The 19775-nt window shown below is 38.6% G+C and overlaps 1 protein-coding gene across 17 annotated transcripts in view; it reads left to right on the top strand.

The window, feature by feature from the left end:
* Window positions 1-19775, top strand: part of LOC105492667 (nebulin) — a 224230-nt gene that overhangs the window by 46897 nt on the left and 157558 nt on the right. For all 17 annotated transcript variants that reach the window (XM_071072745.1, XM_071072760.1, XM_071072759.1 and 14 more), the window contains exons 29-45: window positions 27-134; window positions 1968-2066; window positions 2849-2953; window positions 3043-3150; window positions 4674-4985; window positions 5089-5295; window positions 7457-7561; window positions 8267-8374; window positions 10457-10768; window positions 11914-12120; window positions 13876-13980; window positions 15190-15297; window positions 16737-17048; window positions 17599-17805; window positions 18282-18386; window positions 18539-18646; window positions 19293-19604. In XM_071072745.1, the coding sequence (XP_070928846.1) occupies window positions 27-134; window positions 1968-2066; window positions 2849-2953; window positions 3043-3150; window positions 4674-4985; window positions 5089-5295; window positions 7457-7561; window positions 8267-8374; window positions 10457-10768; window positions 11914-12120; window positions 13876-13980; window positions 15190-15297; window positions 16737-17048; window positions 17599-17805; window positions 18282-18386; window positions 18539-18646; window positions 19293-19604 (2928 nt within the window). The remainder of the gene's footprint in view (window positions 1-26; window positions 135-1967; window positions 2067-2848; window positions 2954-3042; window positions 3151-4673; window positions 4986-5088; window positions 5296-7456; window positions 7562-8266; window positions 8375-10456; window positions 10769-11913; window positions 12121-13875; window positions 13981-15189; window positions 15298-16736; window positions 17049-17598; window positions 17806-18281; window positions 18387-18538; window positions 18647-19292; window positions 19605-19775) is intronic.

Below are 19775 nucleotides of genomic sequence, written 5' to 3'. Positions count from 1 at the left end.
ATGTAACCTTTCTCTTGGTGTTTTAGGTTGAATACAAAGCTGACTACAATAGCTGGATGAAAGGTTGTGGCTGGGTGCCTTTTGGGTCCTTAGAAATGGAAAAGGCCAAGCGAGCTTCAGACATCCTCAATGAGGTAAAGCCACTGGGTGTGTCAGAGGGAGAGTGGTGACTGTGTTGTGTTAAAGTTCTCTAAACCATGGGCAGTGCTCCTTCATTGCTTCATTCTCAGTCACTGTTGCTGAGGAAAAGAGCTTACCAAGTGCATGAATTACCCGGGTAGACCAGCACAAACCTTTATATTACCAAAATCATTTATGTTAACCATTCATTATGGAAATATGTTTAACAACTTTATTAAGGATAACTTGTTAACCGTTTATGTTAACCATTTATGTTAACCATTCATTATAGAAATATTTTTAACAATTTTATTAAGGTATAACTTGCATACGATAAAAGTCCCTCATGTTAAGTGTACACCTTGACAAGTTTTAATAAATTCATGTAATTGTGTAGTCATCACTGCAATTGAATTTTAAAATGCTGCTAGCACCCCAGAAAGTTTCCCCCCAAAACTGCAGCTCTCATCTTCAGCCCCAGGCAACCACTGATTTGCATTCTATCTCTCAAGTTTTATCTTTTCTAGAAATTTCTTTTGTATCTGGCTTCTTTCACTTCATGTAATGTTTCTGTGATTCATCCATGTTCCTGCTTATAATTTTTTTTTTAATTATTGAGTAGTAATCTTTTGTGTGGATTTATTAAGTTGGTACAAAAGTAATTGCAGTTTTGACTTTAAAAGTAATGGCAAGAACCACAGTTACTTTTGCCCCAGCATAATACGTACCACATTGTTGTTATTGTTTCACCTGTTGGGGGATATGTGGATGGTTTCTATTTTTTTGTGATTATGAATAATGCGGCCATTATAGAAATTGTCTTTGGAGAATTATTCCCTATGTCATATTCTGGTTGGCTTTGAAGTAAAATATAAATTCAGTGTAAGAAAAAATAGTGATGATCTTGAGGCTCATAAGGCAGCAAGGTTATGTGTCCCTCCTCCGTGACAGTTGAAGACTCACTGCTGTCAGGGGAGTACATCCGCAAGGAGGGCAGACTACACAAAGGACAGAGGTGTGGTATGAGCGTTGTCTTCCACACTCAAGTTTTACGTTTCGTTCAGTATTTTGTTTTCAATGAAAACCATTTTGTCTGCTCAAAGATCTTCCAGAAGAAAGTTCTAGGTAGTGGTTTTTAGAAGTCTGAAGCTGAAAGAGTGATGATACTAACTGGGATGTACAATATGCACAAAGGAAGAGGACTGGGAAAATAGAGACGAATACAGGAATAAGATAGCCAGAAGTTGTCAGCTCCCAGTGGGCACACCTCTCCAGGGTCTCCTCTGCAGTGCCCCTTTAGCGCTTTGGTGATAACTTATGTACTAACCACATTAAGGCTTGCAGAGCAAAAGTCCTGTCTCTCAATAATAATTCCTAGCTGTTGGCCTAGTTCCTCAATTCCTCCTCCTTCAACCAGACAGCTTCTTGATGCCATTTGCTGATGGAATAACAGGGAAAAAGAGAACTTGTTTGTGTCATGCAAAGACACTCCAAATCTCCTTTCTTGCTTTTCTGTCAAACCTTTAGAAAACTCTGTAGTGTTTCTGGATTCTGCTTAGCTGAGGGTATCTTCTTTCATGTCATAGGCAAGAAATTAAGACAGGAGTCTGGTTCCTGAGAGCAGTATATGTGTCTGTGCTGTCCCAAACCGTCCACAATTAAATGGATTTTTTAAAATACTGACTTTTGTATGGCATTCATCAAGCCAATCAAGAATCTAGTATTTTTACATTTTAAAATCATGGAAGAAATCTTCCTTGTCACTTCAAAATAAATTTCAAGGATTTTGATGTATAAACCTTCAGTGAAAAACAAAGTTGTTTTTCTGTTTTTGATTTGCCGAACAGAAAAAATATCGCCAACATCCAGACACGCTCAAGTTTACCTCGATTGAAGATGCTCCAATTACAGTACAGTCTAAAATTAATCAGGCCCAGAGGAGTGATGTAAGTGTTAATCCTATCTATATGTTAATAGATGTTAACTAATACAAATACATTTGTATTTCAAATGTACTGATCACCTCTAGTCATTATACAATATGGATACCCAATTACACAAGCATCTGTACAATTCCCCAGCTGTTCATTAAGAAAGCATGCCTAATTCATGTATTTACAGTGACGTGTGTTGTATTGACTGTCCTTTTAGCCATTTGACATTGCTTTCTAAGGAAAAGGTAAGAGGAACTTCTCTTAATGACAACAAAAACTACAAGCCTATTTCTAGGAAAGACCAGAAAGAATGAGTATATCAAATGGGGAGCAGTTATATTTTAAGTCAGCACTAAAACAAAACTTATACATAATCAAAACCACCCCTAAGTCCCTCTAACTGCCCACAAAATATAATATAGGCAGTTGGTGTATTCTACCCTATTATACTTTGCTGAGCTCAGGAAAGTGTTTGCAGTTTACCATTTTCATCAAGTCACCTCCTTGGGACTAGTTACCACTAAGTGCCCCTAACTAGGCCCAGAAGTTCCTACTGCAAGTTCCGAGGGATCTTTGCAAAACTTAATAAGCACTGAGACAGGGTCCTAAGCAACTGCATGCGTGACCTTGAATGCCTACAGATATTTGCACATAAATATGCAAATGCACAAAGAGTGTCCTTCCTAAAACCGCCTCTGTGAAATATGATCCATTAGGAAATTATTTGCCGATGCCATTAAACTTTTCTCTCTACTTTATTTATTTGTTTGTTTATGCATTTTTATCTCTTTCAGATCGCTTACAAAGCCAAAGGAGAGGAAATTATTCACAAATACAACCTACCAGCAGACCTGCCTCAGTTCATCCAGGCTAAAGTTAATGCCTACAATATCAGTGAGGTGTGTGGGTAGACTCACGGGCTGATGTGTGTGTCCAGACTTTACTAACATGGTCTCTAAGTTGTACTTAAATGACATTTTTCTTTCAGAATATGTACAAAGCAGACTTGAAAGACTTGAGCAAGAAGGGATATGACCTGAGAACTGATGCGATTCCCATCAGAGCTGCCAAAGCTGCCAGGCAGGCAGCGAGTGACGTAAGTCCAGCTGTGGTTACACATAGGCAACTAGAAAATGTGAGTGGGTGGGCTTGGGGTCTGACAATGACCCAAAAGTCTCCGTGCATGTGGTCCCCAATGGGAAGAAAATCTGATTGAAAACTATTCAGGAAATAAAGTTCCCTAAATAGATTTAAATTTCCTGGGGGGAAAGGATTTGTATAACCTTCTACTGCTCAGTTCTAATCAAGCCTCCTCACTTAAAATTCTCATCTGTATTTCTACACTCACTCACACGACTTCTCTTGTGGAGATCCAGAAGTGACTTACCATGTAAGTCATAATAGCCCCCTGATGGTAAAATTTTATCTCAAAACTTTATTAATTTATATGATTTCCTTCTTTCCCTTTCCTCTCCCTTTTTCCTTCATTACTTCTATAGACAGGCCTCAATTTCACACCTCTAATAGCCAGTCTTTGGGTTCTATTACAGTTAAGAATTTTATTTCTTATCCTATTTATCTTTAACCAAGATGTGAACTGAAGTCACTTTGCTCTTTGAGATTTAAATAAAATTGGCTCAAGCCCCCATCTGTTATTCTATAGGAAATGGAATTCCCCTCTCCATGATTTCTGTGGAGTCTCCGAGGTTTTCGTTTCTCTGCTTACCTCTGCCTCCTGGCTGGCTTGAGCTCATCTGCGCCCTCCTCCTGTGGGTCTCTTCTTGGCTGCTCTGTATGACCCAGAAATGAAACACAGCCCCTTCCTTTTGACTTCCCAGAGTCCCAAACACCACTTTACTGATTGTTTGAAATTAGGTTTACATCGCTCCAGTGTAAATAAGTGATGATTGAATAACAAATGTCCTTGTCCTGAAATGCCCCTGTCCCACCCAGAATTTCTTACTGACCCCCTTTCTCTGTGGGTGCTTTCCTCCCGCCACCCCTGCCCCAACATACCACAAACCTTCCCTCATGGCTCTGCTTCTCAGTGTCCCACAGTGCCCTCCACATGTCTCCGAGGAAGCTCAGTCCCCCCCCCACTTTGTTATCCAGAGCCAGTTAGTGTTTACCTCCTCCTGGCTCTGGGTTTCCCTTTGAATATCCAAGGACTTATTACATTCTACTGTTATTAATATTAATCATCCTACCACTACTAAAAATTCTAAAACTAATCAAATATCTAGCTACTTGCACTCTAGTAGCACAATATAATTGGTAGAGATTGTAACCTATTTATCTTTTTATTTTCTCTACCAATGTCTAAATGCAAAGGAAGAATATAAAGATTTATTTTGTCACTGATACAAATTATGGTGATGCCCCCCATTTCAACCTCGCTTGGATAGGCAGAAACAGCTACAGACAATCAAATGGGTTCCCTAATACTTAACATTTTTATTTTAAGCAGACTACATTTCATAGCATATCCAAGTGAATTGTTGTTTGGTTACTGATGTACAGGAAGTTTTGGGAAGCTCAATTACTTCAAATTATGGCTTCATTGTTTAGTAAAACCCTCCAAACTACATTTTAAATTATGCTCACCTTTGTTTACAATAGGTTCAATACAAAAAAGACTATGAAAAAGCTAAAGGGAAAATGGTCGGCTTCCAAAGTCTTCAAGATGACCCTAAACTGGTTCATTATATGAACGTGGCCAAGATACAATCAGATCGGGAGTATAAAAAAGACTATGAGAAGACAAAGACCAAATACAACACGCCCCATGATATGTTCAATGTCGTGGCAGCTAAGAAAGCTCAGGATGTGGTCAGCAATGTCAACTATAAGCATTCTCTCCATCATTACACCTACTTGCCTGACGCCATGGACCTGGAGCTGTCTAAGAACATGATGCAGATACAGAGTGATGTAAGAGTCGTTTACTCCTCAAGAAACCCCCTGTTAAGTTCAGAGCCTGCCATGAAAAGCACCCTGGCCTAGGCCCTCACTCCTCTTTTCTCCATTGCTGTAGAACGTCTACAAGGAAGACTACAACAACTGGATGAAAGGCATTGGCTGGATTCCTATCGGTAGTCTCGACGTCGAAAAAGTTAAAAAGGCCGGTGACGCTCTGAATGAAAAGAAGTACAGGCAACATCCAGACACCCTCAAATTTACCAGCATTGTGGACTCCCCAGTTATGGTCCAGGCAAAGCAGAACACGAAGCAAGTCAGTGATGTGAGTACAACCAAATAGAGAGGACAGAGGATATGGAGCAAGATTTTTAGAAAAGTAAACAGTAGCCCAATATTTTTCTTTTTCTGGGCCAATATCTTTCCATTTTAAATTTATTATTTTGTTTATTTAAATTGTTTAAAATTACAGTTATGTGTAGTTTGGGCACTAACGTTTTCTTCTCTTGCCTTTTATCTTCCTTTTTTAAAAAAATTTCCTTTTTAACCATCTTTGAAATATTTTTTTATTGAATAAATGACAGTGAAAAAATTCTATTCTAGACTACACACATACACATGCACACACATACATACACAGAATTTAAGCTTAAATCCCAGACACTTTATTTTGGCAGATTTGTTGTATTCAATTACATATTAAGTTTCTCTTATTTTCTTTTCATATATAAAACATTAATACAGAGAAGTAATAGATATAAATATATGTTTTCGCTCCTAAGAATTCAGCATACACAATTATCACAGAGAGTTTTTAACTTACGTCTGATTGAGGCAAATATCATTTGCCTGCCTGTTCATGAGCAGCGTCTATGCTCTGGCTAAAGTCAAAGTTTCTAAAGGAAAGTTTGGTATACAGAAGATCAAAAGCATTCACTTGTTTATTTAATGAATACTTTTTGAACATCTACCATGTACCAGGCATTGTATTACCTGCTGATGGCATAAAGATGAAATAGATGAGGATTCGTGGGATATAGAAATTCACAAGAATGTAGGGTAAGAGCATAAGACAAAGACATGACTACAAACAGAGCATTGTCCTCAAGAGAGACAAATGCTGCAGGAGAGGAAAATGTTAAGTACAAGGGAGGTGCCTTGTACACAGGTAACTGCCTACCAGCGTTTCCCGGGCAAGTGAGAGAAGCGAGCATTGCTGGCAAAAGGAACAACATAACAGCAGTAGAAAAAGAATGAACAATATAACAGCAGTAGGAAAGGAATGAAAAAGTGTAAAAGCAAAAGGTTCAGGATTGTAACCTGATTAGTAAGGGACTCATATGCTAATTTTTAGACTCTGGATATTAGGGGGTAGGTAAGAAGAGATGTTGAATATGTCTAATCCATGGAGCCACATTATCAGGCCTGTGTTTTAAAAGACAATGCTGGCCCCAAGTGTGGAGACTTTGGAAAGAGGAGAGACTGGAGGTGAGAAGATGAATTAGAAGGCTGTCACTGAAATCCAAGGAAGGTTTAATTGGACTGAAGCTAAGAGAGTAGCAGTGGCAGAGAAGGAGCTGTGTAGAAGGTCGAATTCATGAATCTGATTGCTTAGATACTGTTCTTAAAGACAATGAGGACTTAGAGGTAACTTTGAGTCCTAGAAGAAATTATTTAGTATTTGGGGATTAATTTAGCTATTAGCCATGTCAGATTTTATCTTGGGTACATGCATACCAGTTTACATGTCATATTCCACATAGTCATGCCTGGAAAGTAAGGATATATATGATAAATGAGAATTATGAGATTGAAAATCTACTTGTGATTCTGGCTCTATTTTAGTTTTAGGAACTAAGTAATGTATTTCTAATAGCAGGAGGAGGATGCAGTAAGATTTCTGCATGACATACTTCAACATCTTTCAGTCAAAAGTGTATATAATTCTTCAAAGTAACAACATAGAGCAAATATGAAATAGTGAGCATTTTGAGTATGCTAGATTCATGTGTAAGCACCTCTACATTATGAGGAAATTATTGTATGCTTTTATTGACACAATTATAATTTGGAAAGTTTTTAGCAGAAGTAAAAGATTTATTCTAACTACTGTTTTCTCTCTAGGGATAAAAAAACAGAAACTAACAAAAATGAAAGAGCTACTAACTCACAGGCAAAGAATAAATTGATTTGGCTTTGGTGAATTCTATTATTCTTGCTAGGGTTTCATGGTTGAATTTACCTTCCATTCATCTCGGGCAGTGAACAATTTCTATTTTCTTAAGGATTTTTTCTCTTTCTATTTTAACACACAAGACTTGTTGGTATTAAAGATAACAGATGCTTGTTTTATTTTAAAAAATAGAAAAATGCCTTTGATGATTTTTAACACTAGAAAATTGTGGGTAATTGTGCTAAAAATTACTCTAAAGCAAGCAATTAATAGATTTTCCTTTTTGCACTATGTGAAATGCATTTTATTGCAGATCTTATACAAAGCTAAAGGAGAAGATGTGAAACATAAATACACCATGAGTCCTGATCTTCCTCAGTTTCTCCAGGCCAAGTGCAATGCTTACAATATAAGTGACGTAAGTAAGGTCTTTGCTGGGATGTGAAATTCGGACCTGACAATAAAATCATAGACTTTAGGAGTAGGATGGTGCCTTGACAATTTATTCAGGCCCATTTCTCACAAATCCCCTATTGGAACATATCCCATAAGGATGGTTCTTTACCTCTTCAGTTGGCCTTTTCAAGTGTAGGACAACTTTAAAAGACATAACATTCTTCTTTATGAGGGGCTCACCATCTATTCCTCTAAAACTTCTACTTAGTGTTCCTAGTTTTGCATGTAGGGGAGGTGGTTATTCTCCAGAAACATAAGAATAAATGAGATCCTTTTTAAAAAAACAACCCTAAAATTTCTAAAGCTGACCACCAGGTCTTCTCTTGATCTTCCTTTCATGAGAATGAACAACTTCATTGTCTCTAGTTGGTCCTCACATATCATGGCTTCCAGAACTTTATTTATTTTTCTCTGGATCCAGTCTTTCAATATTCCTCTCTTCAGTATGTGTCCAAACCAGATGTAGGTGAATAATTAGTGCAGAGTCCAATGATCTCATGCTACACACAGTGTGACACTTTGCCATTGTGATGTCCTAAAGCAGTATGTGCTATGGGGAATTCCTTCAACTTCTGTCTGGAAAAGAACAAAACAATCCCAGCAGTTGAGGAATCACTTAAGCTGATGAATACACAGATGCTGACATCCTGTTTGGTTTTCTGTCCAGGTCTGTTATAAACGGGATTGGCACGACTTAATAGCCAAGGGCAACAATGTGCTGGGTGATGCTATTCCCATCACTGCAGCCAAGGCATCGAGAAACATTGCCAGTGATGTGAGTACAAATTTTAGTTGAAATTTAGGTGTTTGCCTTTTTAAAAAGTAATCAGGCTGGGCGTAGTGGGTCACGCCTGTAATCCCAGCACTTTGGGAGGCCGAGGCAGGCAGATCACGAGGTCAGGAGATCGAGACCATCCTGGCTAACATGGTGAAACCCCGTCTCTACCGAAAATACAAAAAATTAGCCAGGTGTAGTGGCGGGCGCCTGTAGTCCCAGCTACTCGGGAGGCTGAGGCAGGAGAATGGCGTGAACCTGGGAGGCGGAGCTTGCAGTGAGCCTAGATCGTGCCACTGCACTCCAGCCTGGGCAACAGAGCGAGACTCCGTCTCAAAGAAAAAGTAATCAAATGCTTGTTTAAATTGATACCTCATTGAAAGAAATATGTTAAATTAATGGCATTTAAATTCTCAAAATATTGTTTGGAAAACCTGTCGCTTTTAGAAACACTTTTGTGGTTCTTTTCAGTTGACTCCACTTGGTAGAGCTGTCATAAATCTGACAGTGGCTTTCTCCTTTGATTCACAGCCCAAATTGCCTTCACTGACACATTTCCCTGACAGCCCACATTTATTTTCAGTGGGAACACCCTGACTGACATTACCACATTACATTCAAATGACTGCCTGCATTATAATTGTATTAAAAAAATGAAAAGATGTTATATAAAATGTATGGATTTTTATAAACCAAAGGGGGAAAAGTCCACTTTTTTAGGATATAATTTCGATTCATGTAAATTGATGCCCATTTCCTGTAACACTTCTACTCCTTTCCATCTTTGAAAAACAAAATTTTGGCCAGGTGCGGTGGCTCACACCTGTAATCCCAGCACTTTGGGAGGCCGAGGAGGATGGATCACGAGGTCAGGAGATCGAATGGTGGCGGGCACCTGTAGTCCCAGCTACTTGGGAGGCTGAGGCCCGAGAATGGCATGAACCTGGGAGGTGGAACTTGCAGTGAGCCGAGATCACACCACTGCACTCCAGCCTGGGCAACAGAGTGAGACTCCGTCTCAAAAAAAAAAAAAAGAAAAAGAAAAAAAGAAAAATTTTTAGAAAGCATGCATGCCCTGCAGAGTTCACTGTTACATGCTATCCCAGGGACTAAAATCTTGGTTTGAGAAAAGAGAAGAAAGAAACCAACCGGATGTACAGACCACATAGGTGTTAGGGGTGTAAAAACTCTACCGCTTTCCTTATCGGAATGGTACTGAAAACATCTTCCTCAAAGATCTGCACACAATGCACATCACTATGAAATACATTTCTAGTTTAAGTAGAAAGTGAAAGTCTACAGCATAACTTTATAACTTTGTTCCTTTTTTTTTTTTTTTTAAGCATTTGCACAGTAATTTTTCACATGCCTAGAAATTACTTGACAATCCTTTTGCCTGTTAAACTCTTGTTTATCAATTAAGGCTTAAACTGCAGGAGCTGAAAGTCTGCAGGGTTTAAGTGGGTTTGAATTCTCTTGCATAACAATTGAGGTTCTGACCTGTTACAAGATTGCTCAGCCTATATTCCATTGCTGATTCCAGCAGTGAGAGACTTTGGACAGCAGAACTTTTTCCATTAGGTTTTTATTGATGGGAAAACCCCACAGCAGGTCCTGCCCTTACTGTGGCTCCTTAATTCATTTGCAACTGTTTCAGCAGTGAGCTTGGGAAGCAGCTGCTAATAAACGGAGTCAGTGAAGGCCCAGCTGGTACTCATATTTGTGATGTAAATAACATATTAAATTGAAACCTATGAAACTAAGAGATACTGGTCTTATATTTAGAATGTGTCATGTTCATATTAAGTGTGAAAATTCAGTTTGTTTAAAATAAAGTTTCACATGCAAATCCATCTGTAGGAGTCATAGTAAAGAAAATAAACTGATCTTGAATTTATCGTGACACTCGCTTGTAACTCCAATATATGTTTTCACTGAACCTTTTGGAGGAGGTTGTGGTTTGCATTTTTCGTGCGCTCTTGAGAAAGTCACAAAGTTCTGAGTGTCTTTATATGTGAATGTAATTGCAGCACGAATGCTATCAACGCCTAGGGCTTTGCTAACCCCATTCTGCCTCCACAGTATAAATACAAGGAAGCTTATGAGAAGGCAAAGGGAAAGCATGTGGGTTTCAGAAGCCTCCAGGATGATCCCAAGCTGGTCCACTATATGAATGTGGCAAAGATGCAGTCCGATCGTGAATACAAGAAGAACTATGAGAACACCAAAACCAGCTACCATACCCCTGGGGACATGGTTAGCATCACAGCTGCAAAGATGGCCCAGGATGTCGCTACCAATGTAAACTACAAACAGCCATTGCATCATTATACATACCTACCTGACGCCCTGAGTCTTGAGCATACAAGGAATGTCAATCAAATTCAGAGTGATGTAAGTATGTGCAACAACAGACCCAGAGATGTTTGCACTTAAAGGATGATCACTTCTCGCTTTTATTAGACTTCTTACTACAGTAAGCTATTTGAAAAATGCACTTTAGAATAAACAACCATTACTGAAAGACTGCCAAAGGCATGGTAGGCAAGCTGTTTTTGCCTGCTTTCTGTGCTCATATCATAATCATTGATGTTGTCTTTAACTTATGGATGAAAGATAAAACTATATTCCACTAACTCTGCAAGCCACTTTGATTCTCAGCAAGAGGAGATGGGTATTCCTGATGGATTGGCCGCAATGGTGATAGATATAAAATGCAAAATAGAAGAATTTTCTATCCTTCCTGAATCTGGGAAAGTGCTTTTTTTTTTTTTCCCTTTATTAACTCAAGGTCACAATGTCATCCATGTAAATCTCTGTAATGAGTCATCTAAAATGAACCTGGAATACTTTGTGCTTGCGACATGATTCATGGAGAGTTGCACGGAAAGGTGTTTAACATTCACAGCATCTCCTGCTGCAGGAGCCAGATTTCTGTTAGAATTGCCCTCTGTAAAGGGAAGAAGTGCTATACATTTATTGGCACTCGATGAAAATATTGATCCCCAGATGAGCTCAAGCATAGCCTAGGTGGACAGTATGGATATAATTTAGTTTTGAAGTCTTCAGTGGAATCAAAAGGAAAACCCAATTTCTTGTCAAAAGTGAGAAAATATTTTTTAGCAGCACCCATGGTGACCTGGATTCCCCTCTGTGTTGCATAATGCACTCTAAAGCATGATCATTTCTCTCTGTTTTATTAGGCTTCATAGTGCAGTAAAAGACTTGAAAAAATGCTTTAAGATAAACAATGATTATAGAAAGTACCAATTTCTTGTCAAAAGTGACAAAAAAAATTTTTTTTAGCAGTACCCACGAAAATACGTGACCTAGATTCCCTTCTGTGTTGTATAATGCACTCTAACAACAGAACAGCTTCTTCTTATTACCACACTCCAGATAAGCTCTGTGACAGACAGTCAGACGTGAGCATGCTGAAGAGTTGCTATTCATTTCCCTTGGATAGAGTTGCAGATCCCAGAAACATCCCTTGAATATTCTCCAGGGTATCTTCTTCATATGAGCTTACCCTTTTACAGAATGTGTATAAAGACGAGTATAACAGCTTCTTCAAGGGCATCGGATGGATCCCTATTGGTTCCCTGGAGGTGGAGAAGGTCAAGAAAGCAGGCGATGCATTAAATGAGAAGAAGTATCGACAGCATCCAGATACCATCAAGTTCACAAGTTTGCCTGATTCCATGGGCATGGTGTTGGCTCAGCATAACACAAAGCAGCTAAGTGATGTGAGTGCTTTCAAAAGTATTTGCCCGTAAATAACCACACGTATCTGAGCCGCTCCTCCATCCTTCTTAATTCAATGTGTGAGGATGCATCTATGTTAGCAAATAAACTGCTTTCATGGGTATGAGAGAAAGGGCTGCCTTTTGAAGCAACTGGGATCTTGAACATGGGAAAAATAGGGAGATGAACATGCGGGACTATTCCAAATTTGCTTTGTTTTCCAAACGTAGAGAGCCTGTGCTATTCATAAGCAGATACGCATTATACATATGAAATGACATTATTACTATTATTATCTGTGGCTCTGTATGAATTGTAAAGCAAGTTATTTATTGCTCTGGGTTGCAATATTTCTACCTAGCCACAGAGGGAAGAGGCATAATGTCCTAATCCCCTCGCATAATAGCTGCATGTTCTGAGAGGCAATCTTAGAATGAGGCCTCTGGGGAGGAGATAAGCAGTTTATTTGCAGTCGTCTGGGATCTCATTCTGAGACCACATCTATATGGACTCTTATTCTTTCTGTCAGAAGCTAATTATAATGCTCAGGGCCTCACATGACTTGTTAATTTTAGAGTTCTGTTAAAATGCCTCCACCAGAAAGAGAGGGGTAAGTAAAAAGCCAAGAAAGACTTTTTGTATTTCAGCCCCAGACTTTGGAAGGTGGGGAAATGCTTTGCTTGCCTTCGATTTGAAGATCTATGGATTTTAGCTCCTGCCCCCACATTATCACAGATGTCTAAGGGTTAATTCTATCTCAGGGGTAATAAATGGCGTCAATTCTTTTGATTTCTTTTGTACTGAGCGAGATGTCGCTTCTCGTGGTGTTTTTCCAGTTAGCTAGGCAAACTGTACACTCACTATATAAAGTCTTCCCCATCACAAAAAATGCTATCAACATCTACCTCGTTACTCAAGCTGGAAACTTGGCAGTCACCGTTAACACCTCCCTGTGTGAACTCCCACATCCAGTACCTCTGCTGAGTCAGCTTCCTAAATATCTCTCAGCCAGCCTGCTCCCAAATGCCACCAACCCTACTTCCAGCTTCTGTGTGGCTCGTGTGGACAACTGCAATAACCTGTTATCTGGACTCCCCTGCCTATGGTCTCAAACAGCCACGAGAGCCTGTCTTAAAACACGAATCAAAGCATGTCCCTCTTATGTGTAAAACCTCTTAGGAATTTCTTGAATGTGAAGTGAAATCTAAACTCATCAACTTGACAAAAGACCCCCCTCTCTCTGGACCCTTCTGCACTTTCTGTCTAATACTGCCCCACCCCCACGTCTACCCGGGCACATTTCCAGCCTCGGGTCCCGAATGCTCTTCCTCTGCCCCTCTCTCCAAGTTTGAGCGTAAATGTTACCTCTGCAGAGTGGCTTTACTGACCATCCTTGTTTCTTTGCTACAATTATTCCGTTGATAACACATCACAAATTCTAGTGATAGTTTGTAGTTTACATGTTTTATGTCTGTCCTTTGTATTGGACAATAATCTCCAACAGGACAGATCTGCCTTCCTTACCTCTTTAAACACAGAACTTACCACCCTGCCTGACCAACAGTGCTGTCCAATAAATAGTGGTAGAATGCGAACATAAATGCATCTACCAGGGCCCCTCCCTCATGACAGAGTAGGCGTTTGTCTCATAAATGGAAAACACAAATGATAGCCTTCCTTTTCAAAAGAGTCTGTGCTTGATGAAATTTACATTATGTCAGCTAATGATATGTGCATGCTGTCTCCTTTGCTTTTAGTTGAACTACAAGGTGGAGGGAGAGAAACTGAAGCACAAGTACACTATTGACCCTGAATTGCCTCAGTTTATTCAAGCCAAAGTCAACGCCCTCAACATGAGTGACGTGAGTATTTGGCCTGGTGCTAATATTGCCTATGTGGGCCTCTCCTTTCTGGTTCTATGCAACTCTTGCCCTGAGAATTGTAGGAGGCGCAACTCAGTGTGGACCCTGAGCCTCCACATTAAACCCTTAACCATACAACATGAGCCTACGGGGCCACAATAAAATTTTGCTTAATACAGACTTTTCCAAACTATGGGCTGTGACTCGTTAGTGGGTTGTAAAGTCAGTCAAGTAAGTTGTGTCCTATTAAAAAAAAAAAAAAATAGGACCGTGAGACAGACAAGATTGGAAAACACGAGTGCCTAGTCTGCAGTACGGAAAACATTGCTTTCTACAACTTTTATTTTAATTATTTATTAAAACATCCAAAACAGTTTAGTTTTCTTCACAAACTCTTTTTTTGTATGTAACTAACCTCTCTCTTGAGTAGTCTAGACATCTAATTGGTGGTAATGTTTAAATCCACTATTATGAATTGTTTCCTTTTTTTTTTTTAAAAAAAAGATATAAATCCTAATTTAAAAACATAATAAAACCTGGATAAATTGTTAATTTCTTAAAAGATGGCTTAGTCATTCTTTCCAATGTTTTTAGGCTCTGTTTCATATCCAACTATACATTCCTGTGCTTTTGGTTCATTTAAAGTGCATAATGCACTCTAAAGCGTGATCATTTCTATTGAATGTCAAAAGTGACAAAATTTTTTTGTTGTAAAAAATTTTTACAAGTAATATTTAAGCATTTTCTAAGTAATATTTAAGCATTAAGATCAATTAAAGCTGAGTTGTACTACATCTGGATTTTTAGTTGTAGTATTCATATCTTTCTATAAGCTTGAAATGCTTCATTACAAGACACTTTTTTCCGAAAGTATTTTATATTATAGAAAAGTTGGAAAATATAGAAAATTATGAAAAATAAATGAAAATCTTCTGTTATCCAACAGTCAAAGCATTACCTTTCTGTTGCTTTGTTATACAAGCATATCCGTTTTTTGATCAGTTGAGATTATACTGTGTATACAGTTTACTGATCCTTTTAAATCAAATCAAATGTATACATAAAAGACAAACTAATAGTCCTAACTTCATAGATTGTCTTAATAGAAAGGGATCTATTATGACATGTTTTATAAGAAACATTTTGGCATTCTGTTTCATTCCTCTTTTAATGATGTCAAATAATAAAATAACCTCTACTTTTTTGAAGGCTCATTATAAAGCAGATTGGAAGAAAACCATTGCCAAGGGCTATGATTTGAGACCAGATGCCATCCCAATTGTTGCTGCAAAAAGTTCAAGGAATATTGCTAGTGATGTAAGTCTAATTTAAAAGTAGGAAACTTCCTGTCTGTTTAAAAGACTTCAGGAGTTCAAGACCAGCCTGGGCAACATAGCAAGACCCTGTCTCTACAGAAATAAAAAAAAAATTAGCCAGGTGTGGTGGTGTGTACCTGTAGTCCCAGCTATTTCAGAGGCTGAGATGGGAGGATCGCTTGAACCCAGGAGTTTGAGGCTGCGGTGAGCTGTGACTGCACCGCTGCACTCCAGCCTGGGTGACAGAGTGAGATCCCATCTCTAAAAAAGAAAAAAAAAAATCTGTATGTGATGTATAAGACTGTATCAACTACATAAAGAAGCAAGTAAAGAAATTATAATATAAAAATACTTCCTAAAATCTTAATTGCCAATTACATTGTTTATATTGCCTCACTTAAAATATTTTTCACATATTTAAAAGCTTAATAAAGTTGTTACAAAGAAGAAAATTCTTTTTTAAAAACTGTGAAGTATTTGAAACTTTCATTAGTATCATTGTTATGAACTTAAAAGCCACTTTTTATTTGGATTTTGTCTTGAAAAAAGTCATGATATACTAAAATATCACTAAATTAGAAAAGTCTCCAAGTATTTTAAAAGAATTCAGTGTTTTAATTTTATAATTTTCATGAAGGAAAACACCCCATAGAAATAGAAACATGGAAAAACAGAAAAAATATTTTGCTAATTCTTTCTGGTCTTTCATATTTCTATTTCCATGGATTACATAACAGGATTTTAGTTAATTAGTTTTAGTTAATTACATAACAAGATTTTAGTTAATTTTTTTTTTTTACAAATTAAGTTATATTCGTATATGAATTGACATAAGGCCTTGATAGAATAAAAATGCATTAATTTCAAGATTAATACACTAATTTGTATTAGGGCTGAAATTTACTCATAATTATGCAAATACTTTTTAAGATAATACAAATTAATACTGGAAATATAATAAAAAGAATACATTGACCAGACATGGTGGCTCACATGTCTAATGCCAGCACTTTGGGAGGCTGAGGAGGGAGGACCCCAGAGGCTACGGTGAGTCATCATTGCACTTTTGCACTCTGGCCTGGGGGACAGAGCAAGACCCTGTCTCAAAAAAGAAAAAAAAAAAAAAGTGTACATCAAATGCTTAATAAGCAAACTTCCCAGGAACATTTGAGTTTTTGAGTTATTCAAGTAATCTACTTATGAAGAGTATAAATATAAACTATTCCATTATTCCATTCTTAATGATCTCCAGGGCACGTCTCAAGATGAGCCATTAAAAATATTTTGCTAATTGTTTATTTTAAAATACAAAAAAAAAACAAACTTCGATGTTACCTAGATTCAGACTGAAGTTGGCTTTTGCTTTATTTGTTGTATAAATTCAGTTTGTATCAGACTTCTATGCTATCCAACTTCTGTCTGCCCTTTGTTTTCAAATAGTGCAAATATAAGGAGGCCTACGAGAAAGCCAAAGGCAAGCAAGTTGGATTTCGCAGTCTTCAGGATGATCCTAAACTGGTTCACTACATGAATGTGGCCAAAATGCAGTCTGATCGTGAGTACAAAAAGGGCTATGAAGCCAGCAAGACCAAGTACCACACACCTCTGGATATGGTCAGTGTGACAGCTGCAAAGAAATCTCAGGAGGTTGCCACCAACGCCAACTACAGACAGCCATACCACCATTACACTCTCCTGCCCGATGCCTTGAATGTGGAGCACTCCAGGAATGCCATGCAGATTCAGAGTGATGTATGTACTGGTTACCAAGTTGTTATCCATTTCTAATGGGTGGGAGGGAAAAATAGGCACCACTTACTCCATCCCACACCTGGCTGCACTCACTGTAATTAAGGATTCCCTCCAGAACTTGGAGTTTTAGGATTTCACTCATTTAAACAATAGGTAGCTTTGTTGTTAATTTTATATATATGCATACGCATATATTTAAAATGTTGGTGTTAGAGCCAAACATACGATATTGTCTATGAAAAATTAGGAGGCTCAAATAAGTGTGTTATATAATTTTCCTTCCAGTGCAAAATTCTGTTAATTTTTCATTTCTTTTTCTGAAGAAAGTTAACTTTTTAAAGGAATTGCTGGGTCAGGATTTCCTGTTCAAAACCACTATGAATGCAATTACTTTTATAATTAATTTCTTCTGAAAGACTGCAGGGAGTAAAAAGCAGATTATTCTCCCCCTCCCAGCTTCCCTTTTACTTTTTGATTGTAAGTAAATCATGTAGCCAAAGAAACCCAAGCCCTGACTATTTCTGAAATGATTGTTTTTTTCATTGTAAAGAATCTGTACAAATCTGACTTCACCAATTGGATGAAAGGGATCGGCTGGGTCCCCATAGAGTCCCTAGAGGTGGAGAAGGCAAAGAAAGCAGGAGAGATTCTGAGTGAGAAGAAGTATCGCCAGCACCCCGAGAAGCTGAAATTCACATACGCCATGGACACAATGGAACAGGCACTTAACAAGAGTAACAAACTGAACATGGACAAGGTAAGGACTCACCTGCCACCCTTGCCCAGGGAACCCTCATGGTATTCACGCCGTTGAGCCTGGCACTGCCCCCATCATCTCCTTCAGTGTTTCTATCTTTCTGATCGTCTTGATGGCGTTGGTGGGAGGGGACTCTATTGCTTGCATCATGTTTAGCGCATTCTCTTTCATAGTGACTCCCTCAGGTCATCGCTCAACAGCATGTTAGAAATGTGACAGAACCACAAAACTCCACATGGTTGTGCGGTGGGGGCAAGATGGTATTTGGTGCTTTGGTGGTAGAGGATTGCCTTATTCAACAATTTTTTTTCTCATTGTGTATTTAGTTTACTTGGCCCATCTTTTTGTTATTTCATCCATTTTCTAATATCAACAGTTAACCTCTTCTACCATGTAGATGCAAATCTCTTCCTGTTGGTAGCATTGGGTCAAACTTGTCCTGCTGTAAAATCATGCACCTGACTTTCTCGTTGCAGAGGCTCTATACTGAAAAATGGAACAAGGACAAGACCACCATTCATGTCATGCCTGACACACCAGATATTTTACTCTCCAGAGTAAATCAGATCACCATGAGTGACGTAAGTAGATTAACAACAGCAAAAGCTAGGAAGAAGGTTAAAGGCAACTGATACTTACGTCTGCCTTTTTTACATGCCAACCACTTTGTAGTCAGGACGTTTATTCTAACCCCAATAACAAGATGCTGTTGTTTTTCTATTTTATTGTTTAGAAACTGTACAAAGCTGGCTGGGAAGAAGAAAAGAAGAAAGGATATGACCTGAGACCTGATGCCATTGCAATAAAGGCTGCAAGAGCCTCTAGAGACATTGCCAGTGATGTAAGCACTTCCACTGGGCCTTTTTGGGGCTGGGCAAGTAAGAACAAATGTGCCAAGCTTGTGTATATGTAGGAGCTGTGGTCAGCTCCATTCAGGGTTGGTGGGAATGCCATCCCATGTGACACACAAGACACCTCCCTTCACCTCATCCAAGTACTCTCTAATCATCTGTTCATTATTTAATATAAGTAGTGACTGAGTCTTGTTAAAATAAGTAGCCTTTAGAGTCTATTCAAATCACGTGCAATTCTAAGCAAATGTAAAGATGCAATCTACATATTTTACCAGGAGGCCCATGGCCGGGCCCTCTCTTTAAAGATGCACCATGAGAAATCATGCCTGCAGCCTTTTCTATCACTCAGACAGCTGAGTGGGGAAATCTGCTTTCTAAATCTCTCTAAACCAATTTATTTACACATCTCTTCAGTTAACTCGGAGATTATTTTCTTTCCATGGATTCAAGTCTGGGAAAAACAAAATCGAAGTAAAAAGAGTTTGCTCCCTGCCTTTCATGAGTGCCTCCCTTCTAATTTTAGAGTAGCTCTAAAACCCTTCATCTAAGACAAAGCTAATGTCACCTAGCGAATGGTACTTTGTTCTCTTTCTTTTACCATTTTCATCACCATCATGTCTTCTCTGTCCACAGTACAAATACAAGCAAGCCTATGAACAAGCCAAAGGGAAACACATTGGCTTCCGGAGCCTGGAAGATGACCCCAAGCTGGTGCACTTCATGCAGGTGGCCAAGATGCAGTCAGACCGAGAGTACAAGAAGGGATACGAGAAATCCAAGACCTCCTTCCATACCCCAGTGGACATGCTCAGTGTGGTGGCTGCCAAGAAGTCTCAGGAAGTGGCCACCAACGCCAACTACAGGAACTTGATCCATACCTACAACATGCTTCCTGATGCCATGAGCTTTGAATTGGCCAAAACTAGGATGCAGATTCAGAGTGATGTATGTGAAAGCCACATCTGCAGAGCGCTTACTCTGGATAATAAGTAACCATGAATGACCATAAGTCATGACATTTTGAAAATCCTGAAAGAAATTCATCTGCAGTTTCCCAACATAGTGTTTCATTTGCTACCTTAGATTGAATTCATGTCTTTTAACAAAAGGAGATCA

The sequence above is a fragment of the Macaca nemestrina genome, chromosome 11 (assembly GCF_043159975.1).
Source record: "Macaca nemestrina isolate mMacNem1 chromosome 11, mMacNem.hap1, whole genome shotgun sequence".
Taxonomy (NCBI): Eukaryota; Metazoa; Chordata; class Mammalia; order Primates; family Cercopithecidae; genus Macaca; species Macaca nemestrina.
Note: the sequence above shows the minus strand (reverse complement) of the source record. Positions and strands in the feature narration are given on the sequence as shown.